This window comes from Anolis carolinensis, chromosome 6, assembly GCF_035594765.1.
Source record: "Anolis carolinensis isolate JA03-04 chromosome 6, rAnoCar3.1.pri, whole genome shotgun sequence".
In the NCBI taxonomy this organism is placed as follows: domain Eukaryota; kingdom Metazoa; phylum Chordata; class Lepidosauria; order Squamata; family Dactyloidae; genus Anolis; species Anolis carolinensis.
This window is the reverse complement of record NC_085846.1, coordinates 50582071-50604550: the sequence shown is the minus strand read 5'-3', so window position 1 is coordinate 50604550 and position 22480 is coordinate 50582071. Positions and strand designations below refer to the sequence as shown.

At 37.9% G+C, this 22480-nt stretch overlaps 1 protein-coding gene across 1 annotated transcript; it reads right to left on the bottom strand.

The window, feature by feature from the left end:
- Positions 1-5224: 5224 nt before the first annotated feature.
- Positions 5225-22255, bottom strand: pdia4 (protein disulfide isomerase family A member 4). Its single transcript, XM_003222221.4, has 10 exons — positions 21788-22255; positions 17518-17665; positions 14675-14880; positions 13640-13778; positions 13084-13289; positions 10806-10964; positions 9192-9343; positions 6859-7015; positions 6537-6770; positions 5225-6004 (listed from the first exon to the last, which is right to left on the bottom strand). The coding sequence occupies exons 1-10, from the start codon at positions 21891-21893 to the stop codon at positions 5589-5591; spliced, it is 1923 nt and encodes a 640-aa protein (XP_003222269.2). The 5' UTR covers positions 21894-22255; the 3' UTR covers positions 5225-5588.
- Between the last annotated feature and the right edge of the window lie 225 nt (positions 22256-22480).

The window sequence follows — 22480 nt, the reverse complement described above, 5'->3', positions numbered from 1 at the left end:
TTAAGTTGAATTTGTATGTAAGTTGGAACAGGTACATTTTTAAGTGTAATTCCAGCCTCTCTCATATAGATAGATAGATAGATAGATAGATAGATAGATAGATAGATAGATAGATAGATAGATAGGCTTTGGATAGCATAGGAAAGGGCTAATACTCTTGTTTTAATGATGTTGTACTCCACCTCATGCCCTTGGGAGAGGTGGGTAATACATTTTTTTATTATTATTATTATTATTATTATTATTATTATTATTATTATTATTAGATACACAACAAGATTAGTACACAGCCAATAGGATCACTATGCTGGCTGTTGTATTCGATCACACATTGAACACTTCCCAAGTGTTTAGGACTATGTGATGTATCAGCGAATAATGAGGGCAGATCTGAGTAGGGTGGCCTTTTGCAGCTGACAGATGGTAATTTTGTCAGCGCTGATTGTTTTTAAGTGCTGACCAAGGTCTTTATTTAGGCACTGCACCCAGTGTGCCAATCACCACTAGGATCACCTTTACTGGCTTGTGCCAGAGTCTTTGCAGTTTGATCTTTAAATCCTCATATCGCTAAGCTTTTCCAGTTGCTTCTCATCGATTCTGTCACCTGGGATTGCAACATTGATGATCCATGCTTTGTTTTTTAACACGATTGTGTGGTCAGGAGTATTGTGCTTCAAAACTCTATCAGTCTGAATTAGGATATCCCAGAGTAGTTTCGCGTGTTCGTTTTCTGTAACGTTTTCAGGCTTGTGATCACACCAGTTCTTTGTCACAGGCAGATGGTATTTGAGGCACAAGTTCCAGTGGATCATCTGAGCAACTTGTAATTCATCTGCGCAATCTTCTTGCAGCAGCTGAGTATGTGATCCATCATTTCGTCTCCTTCCTTGCAAAGTCTACACTTGGAATTATTATTATTATTATTATTATTATTATTACTATTATTATTATTACTTTTGGCTGTTTTTTTCTCCTTGCCTGTGCAGGTAAACATAAACCTGTCGATTGGGTAGCAAAGATGGAAAGGGGGAGCTAATCTAAGATTAATTTTGTTATGTTGTCGAAGGCTTTCACGGCCAGAATCACTACGTTGCTGTGAGTTTTCCGGGCTGTATGGCCATGTTCCAGAGCATTCTCTCCAGATGTTTCACCCACATCTATGGCAGGCATCCTCAGAGGTTGTGAGGTCTGTTAGAAACTAGGCAAGTGAGGTTTAAATATACCTGTGGAATGTCCAGGGAGGGAGAAAAAACCCTTTGTTTGAGTCAAGTGTGAATGTTACAACTGACCACCTTAATTAGCATTGAATAGCCTTGCAGCTTCAAAGCCTGGCTGCATCCTCCCTGGGGGAATTCTTTGTTGGGAGGTGTTAGCTGGCCCTGATTGTTACCTGCCTGGAATTCCCATTTTCTACGTGGTGTTCTTTATTTACTGTCCTGATTTTAGTGTTTTTTTAATACTGGTAGCCAGATTTTGTTAATTTTCATGGTTTCCTCCTTTCGGTTGAAATTGTCCACATGCTTGTGGATTTCAGTGTCTTCTCTGTGTAGTCTGACATGGTGGCTGTTAGCATATTATTTGAGAACACAGAAATGCTGGACTACTCTGTATCTAGGCTGGTTCATCAAGTGCTCTGAGAAGTCTATGGCTGATTTCTCTGGTTGAATTAGTTGAATTGAATTACTAAGACCCACTAAGAAAATTCAACAAAGGCTGTGTTCACCTCTTCCATATTCCATACAGCTGTGGACAAGTCTACATAGAGACCATCAAACACAGCGCGCAAACACAAATCAAGGAACATGAAAGGCACTGCAGACTAATTTAGTCAGAGAAGTCAGCCATAGCAGAGCACTTGATGAACCAACTGAAGTTTTCAAACACTCTTCAGAAGCAATCCCATGTAGAATAAAACAGACGTGATGTAACTAAGGGATGTACCACTATGGCCAGATCCGGCTTCTCTAGGAACAGAAGCAATTGGCACACAAGTTTTAATCATGCAAAGGCTCCCCTGGCCACCGCAGATACCTGGGCCTCCAGGTTCAGTGCTGAGTCAAAGAGGACCATCAAACTGCGAACCTGTGTCTTCCGGCGGGGGGGGGGGGGTGTCATTGGCATGTAGGTGGCTTTAATTGGCATTATGCTTTAACTGGCATAGATCTATCTTATGGAATTTTATTACAGGCCCTGCATCCTACCAATCTCAGGATCCCATGCGACAGAACCAAGGAGAGTAGCTGTGAAGTTAGGACCCATTGTTCCAATAAACAAGTAGCCCTGAGTGATACATGAATCAATCTGGAATTGGCAATATTGGAGCTTTTACTCTAATATATGGGTGCCTCCGGTGGCACAGCGGGTTAAACCGATGAGCTGCTGAACTAGCTGACTGAAAAGTCGGCAGTTTGAATCCGGGGAGCAGGGTGAGCTATCGCTGTGCCCAGCCCCAGCTTCTGCCAACCTAGCAGTTCGAAAACATGCAAATGTGAGTAGATCAATAGGTACCGCTTCGGCAGGAAGGTAACAGTGCTCTATGCAGTCATGCAGGCCACACGACCTTGGAGGCGTCTACGGACAACGCTGGCTCTTTGGCTTAGAAATGGAAATGAGCACCAATCCACAGAGTGGGACACAACTAGACTTAATGTCAGGGGAAAACCTTTACCTTTTTAGTGTAACATATTGTTTGCTTCTATTGTGGGGTTACTGGTGTACAGTGTTCCCTCACTTATTGCTGGGGTTAGGTTCCAGGACCACCCGCAATAAGTGAAAATCCACTTAGGGACACTATATTTATTTTAATATTTATACACTATTTTAGTAGTTATACACTATTTTACGTCTTTATCAACCAATTGTGTGTTGATAAATCGCCTCCCTCTCCTCCTGTTGCCGCTTGGGCTCCTTTTCTCTCCCTTTGGCTTCTCCTTCCTCCCTTCCTTAGGCTGTAAACTGTAATTTTTTATGATTTATAATTGTCTTTTAGAGTTTATTGAAAAACTACAAAACAGTGAATCCGCGAAAATGAACCCCAAAGTAGTGAGGGAACACTGTGTTACACACACATACTAGATATTATGTAGCTTAAATATAGTAAGTCTGAAAGTAAGGAAAGTTAAATATGCCAACTCTAAATTGATTTTAAACACCTGGAATTATGCTTGAAAGAAGAGAACACACAAAAACTGATCTTTTGACTTGACATCTCAAGTGCAATTTTACAAAACCCTTTCCTTCACTATCTGAATACTTTCTCAGTGAGAACAAGCCTAACACATACTGCGATAAAGATCCATTCCATGTACAAAGGCTGACAAATACAAGCTGCTGAATCTTTAATGTTGGCAGCAGGACATCATCTGCCACACCTGCAGGTAACAGGCTAACTTGGAAAGTACATAACAAACTGCTTTGGATGCATACATACACACAGCTCCATTCTCCCAATACTTTTAGCACCACATGCTAAACTTTAGACTTGGGGTCGCCCTAAATCTAAAATGACTTGAATGCACACAACAACAAACCTAATTAACTTGACTATGTCATCAGCCTAAAGGAGGACCACACTTCTCATTGAAATACTGGTAAGGTTATGTTTGCATAGTGTGCAGAGGAATTAGTTCACGATAGTTACTTTCAGTTATTTACTTCCAAATCACCACTACTCACCTCAATCTTCGGTTTCATTCTAACTAGGCTCAATTTTGTTAACTGCATAAAGACCAGCATTTCTGTATTCTACAGACTATAAGGTTTTATTTATTGAGTTTACTTTTTATGTAAAAATCATAGAATCATAGAATAGTAGAGTTGGAAGAAACCACATGGGCCATCTAGTCCAACCCCCTGCTAAGAAGCAGGAAATGGTGGATTAGGCGAAGACATAAATATGAAATTCAAGACCTGAGGCATAGAGCATTTAGGAAACTTAAGTACTATTCTCAGTGAAAATAAGCAATAGGTTACTTTTAGCTAAAGTTCATTATCTTGGTTGCAGGCAATCAGTACAATCACACTTTACATGAAATATCCAAGGTTTGGATTGCATCTGCCCTCAGCTATTTCATGCAAAGTGTAAGTTATATAGTACAGTACAGTCTCACTTATCCAAGCTAAACGGGCGGGCAGAACCTTGGATATGCGAATACCTTGGATAATAAGGAGGGATTAAGGAAAAGCCTATTAAGCATCCAATTAGGTTACGATTTTACAAATTAAGCACCAAAACATCATGTTATACAACAAATTTGACAGAAAAAGTAGTTCAATACGTAGTAATGTTACGTTGTAATTACTGTATTTACGAATTTAGCACCAAAATATCACGATATATTTAAAACATTGACTACAAAAATGCATTGGATAATCCAGAACCTTGGATAAGCGAGTCTTGGATAAGTGAGACTCTACTGTACTGATAAAGAAGTCGTTTCCTGCTGATCTTGGAGTTCTGCCCTCCTGCAATGGCAGACCTAAGTAAGATAATGCCTGGGGCAGGACAGAGAAAATGGGAACAGCTTAAACACAAGTGGTAAGAAATATTGCTTGTGTCTTATTGTATAATAAAGGGAAGCTAGCTACATGTTTGCATCATGTTCCAGTACTAAACACGGGTTTAGTACTGTAAAAAGCTCACTGATTCCAAGAGTTATAACATAGCAATAACACATATGCAATTAGCTCCTTACGGTGTTGATTCCTAACATGTTTGATGGTTTGGAGCAATTTTATTACATATACTGTAATAAATTACTATAATATATTATGCTGAAACTCAATTTCTATACTAAACTAATCCATCTTCATTTCTTAGTTATAAAAGATATGACAAGCTGTTGTAATATGTGGTAGCCTACATTTTCTTCAATATGCTTTTACAATCTACACTGACACGCCTCACAATAAGGAGAAATATAGATGAATAAGCTTTCAAGACTCCAAAGTTCTTCATTTGGATATTGTTGAATGACAATACAAACATTTCAAAAAGACTGAAAACTAAGATACTAATATGTCAGTGGGTTAAAGTAGTAAACATGGGCAGTCTGACTTTGAATCAATATTGATTCATTTAGATAAAATATCTGCATTGTAATATCCAACAACCGACCTGGCTCTTGTTGAGCTACTCAAAACTGATGGAAGGTACATTAGAAACAAATCTCCCAGATATTGTGATTGCTATGATATCAATGATTAAAATAAGGCACAAACACCATTTTCATTTAGAATTATTTTGTTCTATCGAAAGACATACAAAATGCCAGATCTGAAATCATATATAGGCTCAAGAACAAGAAAAATCATCTTTCTGTCTAGAATACAAAAACAAAAATCAATCTTTTTGGAGAAAAAACGTTCAGAGCATTTTAATCTTTAGAGTGGGAAGAATCAAACTATTAAACTAATAAAAAGCATTCACATCAAATGTTCAGTGTGCAGACTTGTTTGGTAATAAAAAAAGAAATCCATACTGCATTGTTTTACTCTCCCAAATTTGCTCCAAATGTCGCAGATTCCTTTGCAACGATCTTTTAATTGGATTCAATAATTGTTCACTGTGTGTATCCTATATCTTTCACTTAAAGTTCTTCTTTTCTCCTACTTAGTTTAGTGGCATGTTCTTCTACAAATTTGCTCAAGTTCTCCAGATCTCTTTCTCCACTTTCAAGTTTAATAGGATTCTTCTTGTTGTTGCTGGGAGCAAAATAGATGGTAGGGAATCCTTCCACTTTGTAATTTTCACTGGGGACATCATTGGCGGTGGCATCAATTTTGGCAATGACCAGATTTTTCTGATTTTTGTACTTTTTACCCAGCTCAGTATAGATGGGCTCAAGTTTCTTGCAGTGTCCACACCAGGGAGCATAAAACTCAATGAGGACATCTTTTTTGGGATCCATCACTATAGACTCAAATGTTTTTCCAACTACAATCTTCACTGGACCCTTGTTATTTTTTGGTACAGGTTGAGATTTCACAATGGGTTTTAATTTTCCTAAAGAAATGAAGAATAAGAAAAAAACCATTGTAATACACAGTTGTTTCTGTGGTTTCACTTACCTGTGATATTGGCAGAAGTCCTTCCTCATTTGTTCAGCTATTAAAAAGCCTAAATTACAAGCCCTTTGACTGAAAATGCTTTTAGTAAAATTTGGCACATAAAACTTCTTGATCTGCCAATCTCTAAATCATGGTGTTTCCCACCTTCTGCTCATTATCCAGCCCAGTGAAGAATTGCAAACAACTAAAAAGTGTGCCCAGTATTTTATAATATTTTAGATGGATTGAATACAGCCATTGTCCTATTGTGTACAATGTAATGCCATAACACCTGGAACGGGTAGGGTTGAGTGTTACAAGAGATTTTTTTAGTGAAACCTAATATACTCCATCTGATACTCAGAGTTAGTACCCTTGTCACATGGTGTTACATGAGTTTCATTGAACGTTTAGGAAAGAATGTACATTTTAACACTCAAATCTAAGTAGTCTAAGAAAGAAGACTGTCCACCACCCAAGCCATTTACCTTTTTTGAATGACAAAACAAATTGCCTCAGCACATCAGAATCAAATTCTTCTGGTTCCATTGCATATTTCTTGCCACCTTCATCAAAGATGGCAGCATTAACATCCTCTCCACTATCAACCAGTTCAAGGTCTTTTAGCTCTGAGGAATAATCTTCTTCATCAGCCACAGCAAAAGTATATTCTGGGAAGTCCTTTGCTACCTCTAAAACTTTGTTTCGCCAATACTGTGTAGCTGAAAACAAATACGTAACAAAGTTAAAACATTTCTTGTTTTTCTGTAGCATCTATTTAAAATAAAACAATTTGTTGCCTATCCTTACCAACTCGATAATCAAAGCTGAAGTCTACAGCATAGTAAACTACCACCAGAGGTTTCTTATTGTATTTCTTAGCATCATTAGCAGTCTTGCGATGGCCTACAAGAGGCAAAGCATGTTTCACCACATGGCTTTTCACTTCCTCAGTATCAGTTGATTCCTGTTTATAGCAACAAAAAATGGAAAATGTGATGCTTGGAATATTTTACACAGTGAAAAAGATAATTTATACACAGATGCTAACTAAAAGAACATCAGAAGAACCTTACAATCTATGCAGAATACTGAAACGATTTTATGTTGAATTTCAGGAAGTCTGAGTGATGATAACAGAATCCAAGCAAATTTTTATACATGTCTACACTGACTATATAATGCAGTTTGAAGCTAATTTGAGGTCATTGTAGCCACAAAACACACACTGCCAATATGCTCTGCAGAACAAATTAAACGAGAAGCAGTGCATTAAAAAAGTTACAAAAAAGTCTGAATTAAGCCCGTAAATGTATATTTATCCAAATCCAAGGCAAAGTCAACTGCATAAAACATGAAGCATGTTGTAGACACCCACCCCTGCTGGAGCGCAGTTAAGAATTCCGAACGGGGATACTGAAAATTGCCCCAAGGGCAAAGCTAGGAAGCAGGGGACTAAACAATCCACTGGGATAATTACATCTGCTTTTAACTGTCACTTCCCCCCCCCTTTCCCCACTCAGGATGCCTGTAGTATACTGATGCGCATCTCTCTGGACAATGGGTGAAAAAACCCGCAAAGCGATGAGCCCACGTTCCCTAGTAAATGTAATCACCTTCCTGGCTTGACACCAGTTTCAGACCTGTCAATTGAATTACCCACACAGCAAAAGCACTTCCTCTCAAACAGGTTCCAAACTGAATTATAGTGTCAATGTAGAAGTGCCCTTACAGGAGTCACAAAAAAGATGGACCAAGGAGGATAATCAACATCAGGATAGGAAACAACAACAGATAGAACTGGAGTGCAAGAAACAAGCGGATCTCTACAAACAGTTTGAAATACCCTAAGTTTAAACTGTAAATGTAGCTGTGACTGAACCAGAAGAGCAGATGCAAACTTATCTTCCGACTAAGGAAAAAATACTACAGGAAAACACAGAAGAAAAGCTGTTTTAAGTCTTTAAGCTTTGTTTAAACAGAAAAAGACTACACCAAATTTAGATACAAGAAATGTGTTAAACTTAAATAGATAATTTCCTATGTAAGTGACAGCCTGGTGTACAAGAAGAATATTGAGAATAGACAGGGATAAACAAACTGAAAACTTTTGCAGAATCAAAAAAAATAAAAGAATTGTTATGTAGGGTATTGGTAAAATAACATTGAGAATGTAGGGGGAAAGATAGTAAGTTACTACATAGAAACAAATGTAGATTATGATTGAATCAAAATAGGCTACATGAGATGAGATGAAATCAATTTAAACTGAATGGGAAAATTGGAGGGGTGATATTGAAGTAATAAAAGATAAAATTACAAGAATATGAACTTTAGTTGAAATAGTTGAATTGTCTATATTACTATTACTTGTATTAATTTTAAATATATTTGTCTATCTTCAGTAGAAACTGAAGTGCAATTAAACAGAAATAAAAATATAATAGTTTGATAGTTGCCTTTGCTTGAGGAGAGGAGAAGTCAGTCATGTATTTAATGTTAATGTTGATTTATATACATATATATTTTAGGGAAAGGGGAGATAAGAGATTGTTAATATTAATTGGTAGGGGTGGGGGAACGTAATAGAGTGGGAATACTATAGGGTAATTTTTGAATTGACTCTTTTGTTTGTTTTTTATTTAGTATCTGTGTTTTTTTATTTGACAGATTTAAATTAAATTTTTGAAACTCTAATAAAAATTAATAAAATCAAAATGTCAATGAAGTGAATTGTTAGACCTTCTCTGAAGGTTTGCTAAGGAGGAGCCTGGAACTAATGCATCACCCCCTGGGAGGAGGCATTCTGCATACCTGGAATATAAGAGTGTCTTGACTGAATACTTATTTTTTTCCTCATATCCATGCAGAATACTTTCATTAAGTTATAAATCAAGCCAACACAATTTCACCAAGGAACTTATGTATATATACAGCTTAGACATAGGATACATAACCAGTCCAACATGAAAAATCAATTGCAACTAAGGGTCATGATTTAGGATCCAGATCACTATAAACAAATGTCTATATTTACTAAATTCACTAAATTTAAAATGAAATCTGAAATAACAAGCAAAATGGCACTCAGAAAAAATAGATGATATATTTGTCTCCAATATAGCTTTGACACAACAACTCACTTTAATATCCAAAACATGCATTTTAGGCTCATATTTTGACTGAAATTTTTCAGGTTGCATCACTACCACATTTCCAGGATCCACTTTCAGAAAGCTTGAAATTTCTTTGCTGAAAGTATGATAGAACTTGTAATCTTCTCTTAGATTGTTAGCTGAAAGACAAGCAAACAGTGAGAAAGTGAGATTTCTGATACAGCAATCTGTTTAGCCTAAGGCTCTATAATGTATTACAAAACAAAGCTTTCCAAATTGTATTTATAAATGCAAAAGAAGGACACCAGTAGTTTGTTCCTAACATTAGTGATCCTAGAGCTTACTTAGAACTTATCAATTATTTTAAAAGTTAGAATAGCTATTTGTTAATCATTGGCCACAGGTTTTTGGTAGCTTATTAGTGTCGCTTGTTCTTAAGAGTGGCATGCTGGTAACACATTACTAATACTTTATTTTTCATTACAATATCATACACAAATGGCCAACAATCCACCTCCAAGCAAAAAGTAATACAACAACCAGATGTTATCTTCATCTGCAAAAGCAAATGGTTGTACCCTCATTATCTCTAAAAGTAAAGCTTTTCTGGTACCCTGCCTTGAGCTGTTAGGTGATGTGGGTAACATATAAAATTTATTGTTTTTGTTGTTGTTGTTATTGGTAATGTTGGGCTAATCTATACACATAATAAAAGTCAAAATCTGTATGTGTGTATGTGGCACGGGTGTCCACTCACAGACAGCCTCCGGCCTCCACAAACAGACTATATAGTCCCCAGTATGGAGGAGCAACCAAGTCATGCCTGCCAGGACATTGCATGTTACAGTGAGCACACCCCAGTGTTCCTTTCTCTTGCCATTTGCATAACTCGGCCCATGCAGTGAATACTGGGGGAGTTTTGGCAGGGTTGACTCAAGATTTTTGGGAATTGTAGTTCACCCACATCTTTATGCATTTTCTAATAGGAGTATTAATAAAAAAACAACAGTAAACACTGAGTTTTTTTTCTAAGAAATAGCGTAACATATGACCAAACTGATATAACATCCAAAAACAAACAATGCCCTTTTCAAATAACCCAGGAATCACCAGGTACCCAAGCTAGTATATAATAAACGTGAAAATATCTGAAAGCCTTCAACAACAAAGTGAAAAATATGTTCATTTGTTTGGATGTATGTTTCTATCTATGTTTGCATGGCTAACCCACTTCTAGAGGGGGCAGTGAGAGAGGATGATAGAAATTATAGTTCACCTATATGTGAAGAGAACTGGGAACCCCACCAACAATGGATCTGAACCAAACTTGGCACACACACACAACATGACCAACAGAAAATACTCACAGGGTTACAGCTCACTCACATCCAAAGACCACAGTGAACCCCAACGTGATTGATCTGAACCAAACCTGGCACATATACCCATCATGACCAACTTTAACTAGTGATATGATTTGGGGGAATGACCAACTTTACATGACAGGAATTGTAGTTTACCATATCAATTTTCTAATGGGACCAATATCCAAAACTAAACAATGATTCCTAATAATTAACATTACAAAATCCCTAACCCAGGCATCTCCTAAGCTAGTCTACTAATGAAGGAAAGGCTCACCTGCATCTTGATAAAGTTGGTAGGCTGGATCTTGGTTTCCTTTGAACACTCCTATGATGATTACATCATCTCCATCTTTCACAAATTCTTGTACCTGTTTGATAGCCTGTATTTGTTTGGATGGAGGACCAGCCTGTTCTATCATGTAGTCAACAATTCCTGTTAACAAAAGAAACAGTTTCCTGATATAGATGGGGTAAAAGTAGGATAACAGAAGGTCAGTTTAAAATTAAATACTATTCACTGCTTTTATAAGACAGAGAATTATATCCCATCAACTGAAACTTGCATTTGTTCTTCTAGAAAAGTGATTACTTACAGAAAGGCTGTGAGATAAGCGCTTTTGAACTGAATAATGGACATTCATTTGATGTGAATTGTCATGTCTGATTCATGCTCTTGTCGACTCAGGGAAATGTCAACTGAGACTACATACATCAAGTTAGGTAGCTTTATAGTTGTTTTTGCATGCCTCACTGTGACTTTGTTATGTTGATGACAGAAGTTAAGGTAAAGTATGGCTATGTACATAATATATACAATTAATGTACCAAGGTAAGTGATCAATTGGGAACGGGTGAGGATGGAATGTTGGGAGTAACTGGCTAAATGTTTGGATGGGATTTTTAAAAGATGAGGTGCACATCAGTCAGAGAACCAGTTTAATAAATTTTATATTATATAGTTCTACCTGTGAGAATGCTGAAGCAATGTTATTGGTTAGATGAGTTCAGACACATATCTGTAGCTAAAGAGTGGCGGTATCCAGTGGTGATATCACACAAATGAGGTCTTGCCCTGAACTACTGAAAGTTTTTGATTGAAAGGGGGCACTAAAGCCTTTTAAAAAATCTGTACAAATTATTTAAGAGGAAACATAAGTCTAACAAGAATTCAAATTAGTTTTTATAAGGATATTTTTTGCATAGTGGTGTTTACCATGTCCTAGTTCTGAGTTTTGTGGTGCAATTACATCTACTTGAGATTTGTTCCCAGAATACTTTGCTAATGTTGTATTTTCAAAAAAATGGAACTCACCCAGTAAGGGGATGGAGACATTTTGCCATCTGAAGGCTTTGGGTTACAGCCTGCATAATACCTTGCCAGTGGTCATGCCTCTTGGGGATTCTGGGAGCTGAACTCAGAAATAAGGAGACTCCCTAGCTCTGATAAATGTCATGCAAATAGTAATTCCCACATCATATTCAGATATACTGATGGGAACAGAATGAAGGGAAGATATTTTTATGCTAGGAAAAGCACCTAAGTGACGCAGAACTCAAAATTATACTAAAAGCAATACAGAGTGTAGAAAAGATAATGCTCAGAGATCATTGAAGGTAAAAATAGTTAATTACATCACCCTCATGTGCCAGCATGATGGTTTCTTTTTAATAAATATCATCCTGACAATCTACAAACCCAATAACAGTAAAATTAAAGAAACGGACAAAGGTAAACCCAAAGCCATGCAAAACTTCTTCAAATTTACTCTTTATCCAGTCAAAACTGTCCTGGTGTCTTCTACTACACACTTTGAATCAAAACCAAATAATCTATTCAACCACACTATGTTTGAGGAAAAAAATAATTGAGAACTATCATTGGGAAGCAAGTGACTAATAGCAGTGACTAGATAGCTATCATAAAAGTTCAAACTGACCATGACAGTAAATTCAGCACATTACCCAAGCCCTGGCTCTATAATCTGCTGCACAAGCCCATGTCCAGCCCTCTCCAATTTCTGATTTTGTCCACCTTATCCCTGGTTCTGATTATAGGTTATTGAGGTTTGTTTGATTCATTTTAATGGTTGTTTTTATATTCTGCTGTTTTTAATTGTTTTAATCAGATTGCTGTATGTTTATTATGTTTTTAAAATGTGTTTTTAGTTCATAAACTTTATTGTGCTGGGCTTGGTCCTGCTTGTAAGCCACCCTGAGTCCCTTTGGGGAAGGTGGTGGCAGGATATAAAAATAAATCTATTATTATTGTTATTATAAAAGTTGCTGCTAGACATCTCCACAACTACTAAGAAATTGCATAATTCCGTACAAAAGATTTCTGGAAAAAGATCAGTATGTGAATGCAATACTATGAGATATATTCTGTCATATTGTGATATTGTGTTCAAGAGAAATCTGGGATTCTTTAAAAAAAACTTCAGCATATCACAATGAGAAAACCAGCTGTTGATGGATCAATTTCTCAGGAAATACAAACATGTTCCTCTTCAAGCCTTATTAAAAATATTAAAAAGAAAGGCACTTCACCATACCATACTTTTCTCTTGGACCATTGTACTCATACGATTTGCCTTTGCGGAAAATCTTGAGTGTCGGGTATCCTGATACACCAAACCTCGTTGCAAGATCTGTTTCAGCAATAGCATCAACTTTTGCAAGAGAAATAGGAGGAGTATGCTTCCTAAGCTCCTTAGCTGCTTTCTCATATTCTGGAGCCAATCTTTTGCAGTGTCCACACCTAAATTGGGGAAGAGGGAGAAAGGACCAAATGAATAGTTTGGTAATGTATACCCAAATAAAAGAACAAAAAACAGGGAACTGAAAAATACCAGAGAATTGAAACTAATAAACTAAGTGATTCCGACCACAATCCATAATTTTAGATCCATACTAAGAAAGTATGAGTAAGCGGAAATCAACTTTCTGAAGATAAAAGATTATGAGTTAGCCCAAAACATTACGCCATTCAAAGGTTTCCCAATCTAATCTTCATATTTGCATGAATGTATTTTCATACTTTTTTATCAAAGGAACCAATACATGGAAAATTTGGAAAGTAAGAAGGCAAGATAGGCTGTTCCATATTACCATGGAGCATAAAATTCAACCAGAATTATGTCAGCCTCATTCACTGTTTCATCAAAGTTTTCTTTGGTCAACACTAATGTTGCATCTGGTGGAGGGACCCAATCAGGATTTGAAACTTCTTTCACCTTTGCAACAATTTCTAAAAAAGAGAGTGTGAAGAGAGAGTCACAGAGAATTAATATTTGTTTTCAACTAGAAAAAACATCCTATTTTGATGTGTTGTAGATGTCGAGAGGGTGCACTTGTATAAAGAAAGGACCTCAAAAGACTGAACGCATGCTATCTGTTCTCTATGCCTACCCCGCAAAATTCAGGAAAGAAGGGACAAAGTCATCCTTTGGCAGGTTTGGAATCACCATAAATCAAATTCCAGTGAGACAATACTGTTCCTTTATGTAGAGATTGAAGGATGTAGCTAGCTTTGATAAACAGCTGTTTGGTGACATTCCACTGCAGCTTCCCTATTCTCATAAACCCGGCCACTCAAATTTGTCAAACACTTTTAAGACCATCTTTTTAACCAAAATAAACATCATTTTAAAAGTATGAAAATTGAGACTGCAGTTTGCCTATGACATATAAGTAAGTTTGACCAGGGTGAATATATTTTAAAGGTTGTGATGCAAACTACACTAGCTTTAGAATTATTCTGCATACTAACAATATTTATAATTATTCTGTGTATCGCTTTACAGACATCTGCACTAAGAGATGATGAATATACAGTGCTTGTTATATGAACAAAATGTGGACATATCAGTGGAAAAACAATTAAAAACACAAAAATATGGTATGCAAATCATTTGCAGAGTTTTAGAAATGGACCCTTGAAACATGCAAACTGCTATTAGTCTGTTTTAAAAAATAGCACTCAAGAAAGTCTTATGTATGAGGATTAACTACAGGCTAAATGCAAGTTGTAGCACAAAAAATACCACAAAACACCAATTTGTATTTAAGGTAGCAAATAAGCACATCTCAATTTCTCCTGCTACAAAGACAGATAGATATATTATAATATGTAGCACTGCTTACCTGCTTCTGTTCTTGAGCCTTCATAATCCACAGGTTGTCCCTTCTTCAAGATTTTGATGGTTGGGTAGCCACTAACATCAAAGCGACCAGACACAGTCGAAGCTGATGTAGCATCTATCTTAGCAACTGGGATGGGAGGATCATTTTCGCTCAGTGTTTTGGCTATTTTTTCATATTCTGGAGCAAATTGCTTGCAGTGCCCACACCTGGGAGGGTGTGGAGAAAGACAATTCAGTTAAGTTTTCAACTTCACTACTCAGTTTTTACACCAGAACAAGGAAGAAGGTGAATAAGAACAACACTGATTTTATTTCAATATACACTACTTGGCTGTATTGTCTATGCCTATCTACTCGAAAGGTATGTTTGGGGGTCAAATATTTACATTGCAGATGCCCAGTGTTGTTGATGCTGTACCTCTAAATCTGTTAGGTCTGTCTCCCTATACCCCGTGCATTCTAACATGATCGTAATAGATGTTGTGTGCTCCTAGTTCTGGAGATCAGGCAAAATAGAGCTGATTCCCATTCGGAACTACCATATTGCCACACATGATCAACTACACAACTACGGTATATGAAGCAAAGCATGGGTGCAAAGTAGATTTTCAGTTTTTAAAATGAATGGAAGCCGAACTCTTGAGATGAGCTATCAATCATTCCTTGTGACTACGGGTGCTTAAAAAAGTGGACACCTGATTCTTATAATTCTTTTAAAAAGAGAAAGCAGAATAAACACCGCTCCAGTTAACACTGTGTGAGATAGCATAGACGCTTAAAGGTAGTAAAACAGAAATCCTTTCAGATATGGCCTGCACATACAGAAGTTATGTGGTATAGACTTCTTGAGACTTAATCACTTCAAATAAGTGCAATACAACATGTGATTGCTCTCCAGTCAAAGGTTCCTTGCTTCCCAAAAAACAAAAAAGGCAGACACTATCCTACCAGTTTGACTGCAAGACTGTTTGAATAAACTTGCCCCACTATCCAGCATGGTTTAGCATTAAAATGGTGCCAACTATACCAATGCTTTCCCGCTTCTCAGCATTCATTTGGTTTTTTTTTCTTTATAGGATATAATATTACTAAGGAGCAAACCACTACAGACACAAGCTGGAATCCTACTGCTAATATGTGTAAATGACCAAATAACCTGTGGCTATGTAAACATACATTATTTTGGGGATATTGTGGAAGGAAGCATTAATTACCTTACTGTGCAACATACAAGCCACACATTTGAAGGGTTATACAGATAGAAATAATTAAATAAAGGGTTACTAGAGGGTGAGCTTGTGTGGCCTGTCAAGTACACATGTGCCAAGAAATGCAACCTACAAATTATTGATGTAGTTATCATGTACAGTAGAGTCTCACTTATCCAACGTTCTGGATTATCCAACGCATTTTTGTAGTCAATGTTTTCAATACATCGTGATATTTTGATGCTAAATTCGTAAATACAGTAATTACTACATAGCATTACTGCATATTGCACTACTTTTTCTGTCAAATTTGTTGTAAAACATGTTTTGATGCTTAATTTGTAAAATCATAACCTAATTTAATGTTTAATAGGCTTTTCCTTAATCCCTCCTTATTATCCAACATATTCACTTATCCAACGTTCTGCCGGCCCGTTTATGTTGAATAAGTGAGACTCTACTGTATTAAGATATGTTTTGTAATCTATATACATAAATGTATACATGATATCTTTTGTTTTGCTCAGGATGTCTGTTTTGTGGTTTTAAGACAGCAAATACCTTTTCAATGCAACTAAAATAAACGTATGTGATTTCCTACTCGGTGTTCTTATCTGGCTGGCGCTAACCAAGGATCAAACTTGTTTTTAGGGATAGCAGGAATGCCCCTGACATCACCCTAGTTAACTAAGTGGCTAGGAGAGTGTGAAAGGAAGAACTGGGAGATGCTTGCAGTTACCAGTCTATCACAGCTAAGGGAATGCAATGGTGCGGTGGAGAAAACATACAAAATTGGGGGTTCTGTCTGATAAAATGGCATATTAATCAGATTGCAGGTAGACAGGTGAAAAATGATAAATATGACAATCAGAAATGAGGAATAACTGAATGGGTTTGGGGGAGCTATACATATACAAATCACACACTTATACAAATAGGTGTAAGTGTGTGATCTCAATGTGTCCTAATAAATGTCTACTTGTTATCCTTTTTACAATATCATGTTTACTACAGTAAATACACTGACCAACATATCTACTGATCCATACAGAGATCATCTTGAGGTCCAAGTACTTGATCCAGGGAGGGATCCTGAGAAGCAAGGCAATCTAGAGAGGGGACCCATCACAAGAGAGTATATGACTACAATATATGCCTTTTGATGGGAGGTGTGCAGAAGGGCAATAAGCAACCACGAAAGGGTCACACTCTACTTTTGCAGTATAGGTTTGCATCCATATTATATTAATTCAAAAACCTCAGTAACACATTTTGCTAATGCCAAAAGAAATGTCTATAAAATATAACCGGTGCAACAAACGTATACCGTGGACTCAGAACATAATACACCCTTATGCATTACGGATGAATCAATCTTTAGTACATTTACCAAAAATCGAAGTTTGCTCTGAATCAGGATTTGAAAATGGAGCATGACATTTATTAGGAAAACCCAAGAAAGAAGGAACCTTGACAGTATTGACACCATGGTTACCTCTGCCTAAAGTTGATGACAATTCATCATGGGGAAAAGAGGAAATGATACACAATATTCACCAGTGTGGCAGATATAGCAATATGTGTAATTTTTTTCAAGAGGAAAAAAAAATGAAAATTCTGGAAGCCACAATCTTACCATGGAGCATAGAATTCCAGGAGCACGGTATCTTTGCCCTCAACAAAAGTATCAAAGTTTGCATCATTCAGCACCAATACACCATTTTCCTCTTTTATTTCTGTATCATCGTCGTCATCATCATCATCATCATCTTTGAAAACAGACTCTTTTGAAAAGGAGAAAATCACATTTGATACATGAAATCTGACATTGCAATCTACAAGAATTGCACTAAAACCAGCCTATTTTAATAAAACTCAAAAACCTGGAAGGCAAATCTATTGCCAATATAGCTTTTAAAGTATTGGGATAATTTATTTATTTGTTTATTTATTCTCACCCCGAAGGGGACTCAGGGCGGATCACATTACACATATAGGCAAACATTCAATGCCATATGAACATAAAGACAGAATTCCTCTTTCCTCACTTCCTCTCTCCTTTTCTTCTTTTTATGCTGCAACAGACCAATATGGCAATATTTGTTTAAAAACAGTGCTACTCTTAAACACATTGTTTGCAAGCGCAGTTGGTAGGGATAAGAGAGAGCCTTCTTGGTGGTGGCCCCCGGCTCCAGAACTCCCTCCCCAGGGAAATTAGGCTAGCACCCTCCTAATCCATTTTCTGGAAAGATCTAAAAGCATGGATGTTCTGCTGTGTTTTTGATTAGACAATTCCCTAGACAACTTGACCCCAACCGAGACATAAAATCTTGCCCTTGCAATTTATTACTATTCTCTACTCAAAGGTATTACGCTCCATTGCACATTGCCCTCCAACCCAAACTCTGCTGTTGAATATGTACTTTTATCTATTAGTCGCTTCCTCAAAACTGATTTGCCCCTGTTTGTTCACCCACACCCAGGAACTGACAGTTATTTCAGGTTACTGGTTGGTTTGATGGCCATTTTATATTTTGTTATTATGCTCCTGTTTATTTTGTGTTATTATCTATGTACTTGCTATGTACTATGTATGTACTTAGTATGTTATATTTTAACAATGTTGTTCAGGCTCGTCCCCATGTAAGTCGCCCCGAGTCCCTTGAAAACTATTTTATTATTATTATTGCACAAAATCAGCCACTGTGAGATTTCTAGTATGCTTTCTGCCTGCCAGTCTGATTGGAACAAAATAATAAAAGTGTAAGCTTGAAAAGCTCCAAGCAGACCATTATTACTATGACAATGGGTAGACTTTGTCTTGACAGACCTCAGTCTTAGTAAAATAAAAGGGATACACACGTATTTGTGATACACTGAAATATTACCATGGGGGTCCTAGTGGTGAAAACAAACAAGATAAAAAACAACAACCAAGTGAAAGAGACTAGAAAAAAGTGCAAACTGCTATGTTGACTAGGGTTCTTTCTACACCGCCATATAATCCAGATGATCAAAGCAGATATTATGGATTTTATACAACAGTGTAGAAGGGGCCAAGGTCTATTGTAGTGATAATCCATCAAAATTTGGAGTATCTCATTTTCGTCAGTCCTTCACTAAACCAGAGATGGTGACATTGAGATATAATACATGACATAATTAAACATAACAATGAATTTTAAATTAAAGCTTGTAGTAAGTATTATATGAAGGGGAAAGCAAAAAAAAATCACTATAAACACAACCCCATATTGAAAAGTAATAGCATAGATATATTTTCCAGAACTCCAAATGCTGATATCTATTAGATCTGTCCTAAAGATCATAACCTCATTTTAACTCGTTAACTTCTTTTAGAAATGCTTGTACAACAATGAACTCAGAAATAAATGATTCAGATCAGGTATAAATATTTCCATATAAAGCTGGCTTTGATCCGAAGTTCTGTAAACAGGATAAACTATATATTCAATTAATCATCTCTTTGGGATGTCATGTGGTTGTATGACTGTGTTCTAGCAGCATTTTCTCCTGACATTTCACCTGCATCTGTGGCCAGCATCTTCAGAAGCTCTGATGAAAGTCCAGTAAGTAGTAGTCCATACCTGTGGTATGTCCAGGGTGGGAGGAAAGAACCATTGTCGGTTGAACTAGTGTGAAGGGTGCAATTAGCAAGCTTGGAAGTACAGTAGCCTGGCTTTTGTTCCCTTTGGATAGTTTGTTGCCTAGAGGCATCCTTTGTCATTGAAAGTGAGATTGTTTTCTGTTGCTGCCAAGAGGGAGAGACTGCAGTTTTGCACAGAGGATTCCCTTTGCACAGAGCCCTTTCCAGTCACTTTTTTTGTGTCATGAGTCACTTATAGGGCCTGAGTCACTTATAGGGCCCTCCTACACTGCCATATACTCTAGAGTATTGAGGTAGATATTCCACAATATCTGCTTTGAACTGGATTATCTATGGGGCTCTTCCAGAAAAGGCCTATATGCCAGGTTTTCTGTTAATCCAAGATTATCTGGCAGTGCTAACTCATATAATCCAGTTTAAAGCAAAAAAAAAAACAACACCTGTGATCAGATCCTGGGATATAGGTCCTGTCTGGGGCCTCTCCCACACTGCTGAACAAAATCTCACATTATCTGCTTTGAATTGGAATATATGGCAGTGTGGACTGAGATAACCCGGTTCAAAGAAGATATTGTGGGATTTTCTGCCTTGATATTTTGAGTTATGTGACTGTGAGGAAGGGCCCTGAATCTACACTGCCAGATATTCCAGTTCAAAGCGGATAATCTGGATTTAATATAGCTGTGTAGAAGGGGCCTTGGAAACCTCCCAGCCTTCCAGGGCATTATCATGTTTTACCATGATTGTCGTTTATACATATATGCTTTTTTATTATGTTTAGAATGTTAATTTATTTTTTGTCGGTATTTTCTGATGTTATTGTATGTTGTTTGCGGTTTTATCCGGGCTTGGCCCCATGTATGCCGCCCTGAGTCCCTTCGGGGAGATGGAGCTGGAGTATAAAAATAAAGTACAGTAGAGTCTCGCTTATCCAACGTAAACGGGCCGGCAGAACGTTGGATAAGCGAATATGTTGGATAATAAGGAGAGATTAAGAAAAAGCCTATTAAACATCAAAATAGGTTATGATTTTACAAATTAAGCACCCAGATATCATGTTATACAACAAATTTGACAGAAAAAGTAGTTCAATACGCAGTAATGCTATGTAGTATTTATTATTTATTTTATTTACAGCATTTATATTCCGCCCTTCTCACCCCGAAGGGGACTCAGGGCGGATCACATTACACATATAGGCAAACATTCAATGCCTTTTAACATAGAACAAAGACAAACAAACATAGGCTCCGAGCGGGCCTCGAACTCATGACCTCCTGGTCAGAGTGATTCATTGCAGTTAATTGCAGCTGGCTTGCTCTCCCGCCTGCGCCACATAATTACTGTATTTACGAATTTAGCACCAAAATATCACGATGTATTGAAAACATTGACTACAAAAATGTGTTGGATAATCCAGAATTTTGGATAAGTGAGGCTCTACTGTATCATCATCATCATCATGCCTCTGCTCTGAACACATCATCAGCCTAAAGTATGCGCCACATGATTCCCACAATGAGGCAACAGTAAGGATTCTTGCAAATATCACAAATCATAAGAGTTAGACCAGGGGTCCCCAAACTTTTTAAACAGGGGGCCAGTTCACGATCCTTCAGACTGTTGGAGGCCGGACTACCAAGCAATAATAATAATTAATAATAATAATAATAATAATGAAGAAGAGGGTTGGAAAAGACCCCTTGGGCCTTTTAGTCCAACCCTCTTCTGCCTTTCTGCACCAAAAGCACAAGTAAAGCACCCCTGACAGATGGCCACCCAGCCTCAATGTTAATAATAATAATAATAACAAAATAATAATAATAAAGCGGGTTGGAAGAGACCCCTTGGGTCATTTAGCCCAACCCCCTTCTGCCCTTGTGCTGTGGGGGCCGGATAAATGGCTTCGATGGGCCGCATCCGGCCCCTGGGCCTTAGTTTGGGGACCAATGAGTTAGACGATAGTGCATGGGTCATCTAGTCCAACCCCTTGCCATGCAGGAAAAGCACAATCAAAGCAATCCTGGCAGATGGCCTTCCAGCCTCTGCTTAAAAGCCTCCACTCAAAGGGCCCTTCCACACAGCCATATAACCCAGAATATCAAGGCAAAAAAAATCCCACAATATCTGGTTTGAGCCAGGCTGAGTCTACACTGCCCTATATTCCAATGCAAAGCAGATAATGTGGGATTTTATTCAGCTGTGTGGAAGGGGCCTAAGGCAGAGATGTAGAAGAGCTCGCCGGCGATATATTCAACTGCAAGTCCAATACACTTACCTTCTCCTTGAGCTTCTTCTTCTTCCTCCTCTTCCTCTTGACACTTGGCTACAAGAACCAGCTGCGCCAGGAGAAGCGTCAACAGACACGCTCGCCTCATATTCATCTTTGCATCCACTTCCTTTCCCTCCAAAGCCTTCCCTTCGTCCTTCCTTTTCGGTGCCTTCTTCACTCCTCTCTTTCCCAGCAGGCGAAAGTCCTTCCTTCTGATTGGATAGAAAAAGAAGGGGATTCGGACAGCGAAGGGAAACCAGCCAATCAAGGGCAGCGAGGCTTAGGGACAACGCCAAGCGCTCGCCTCGTCCCCTGTCTTTCCAGGTGCAACTGCTTCACTCTTCCGCGTCCCACTCTCTTTCTTTTCCAAGGAGCGGCTCTTGGCTGCGTCCTACTCGCCTAGCACGCGCTAGTCTACTCTCAGTTAGGCCGCGAGGGGCGTGTGTGCAACGTGTGCGGAGCTTCTTTTAAAAAAATAAAACTTCACGCTGGCTCTGAGGTGCGTTTTTCTGATTGGCCGGCCAGAAAACCCACCAATCACAGCTTGCCACTCAGTTGGAAAGGCAAACAAATTCTGAGGCGGCGAAGAACCTCGGGACAAAAGGCATTCAGTGGGCGGGGCCACCACTTCCTCGAGCCCACATCGCGCCTTGTGATTGGTCCCAGTGAGATTAGAGAGGAAGGCGGGGCCATTCGCTG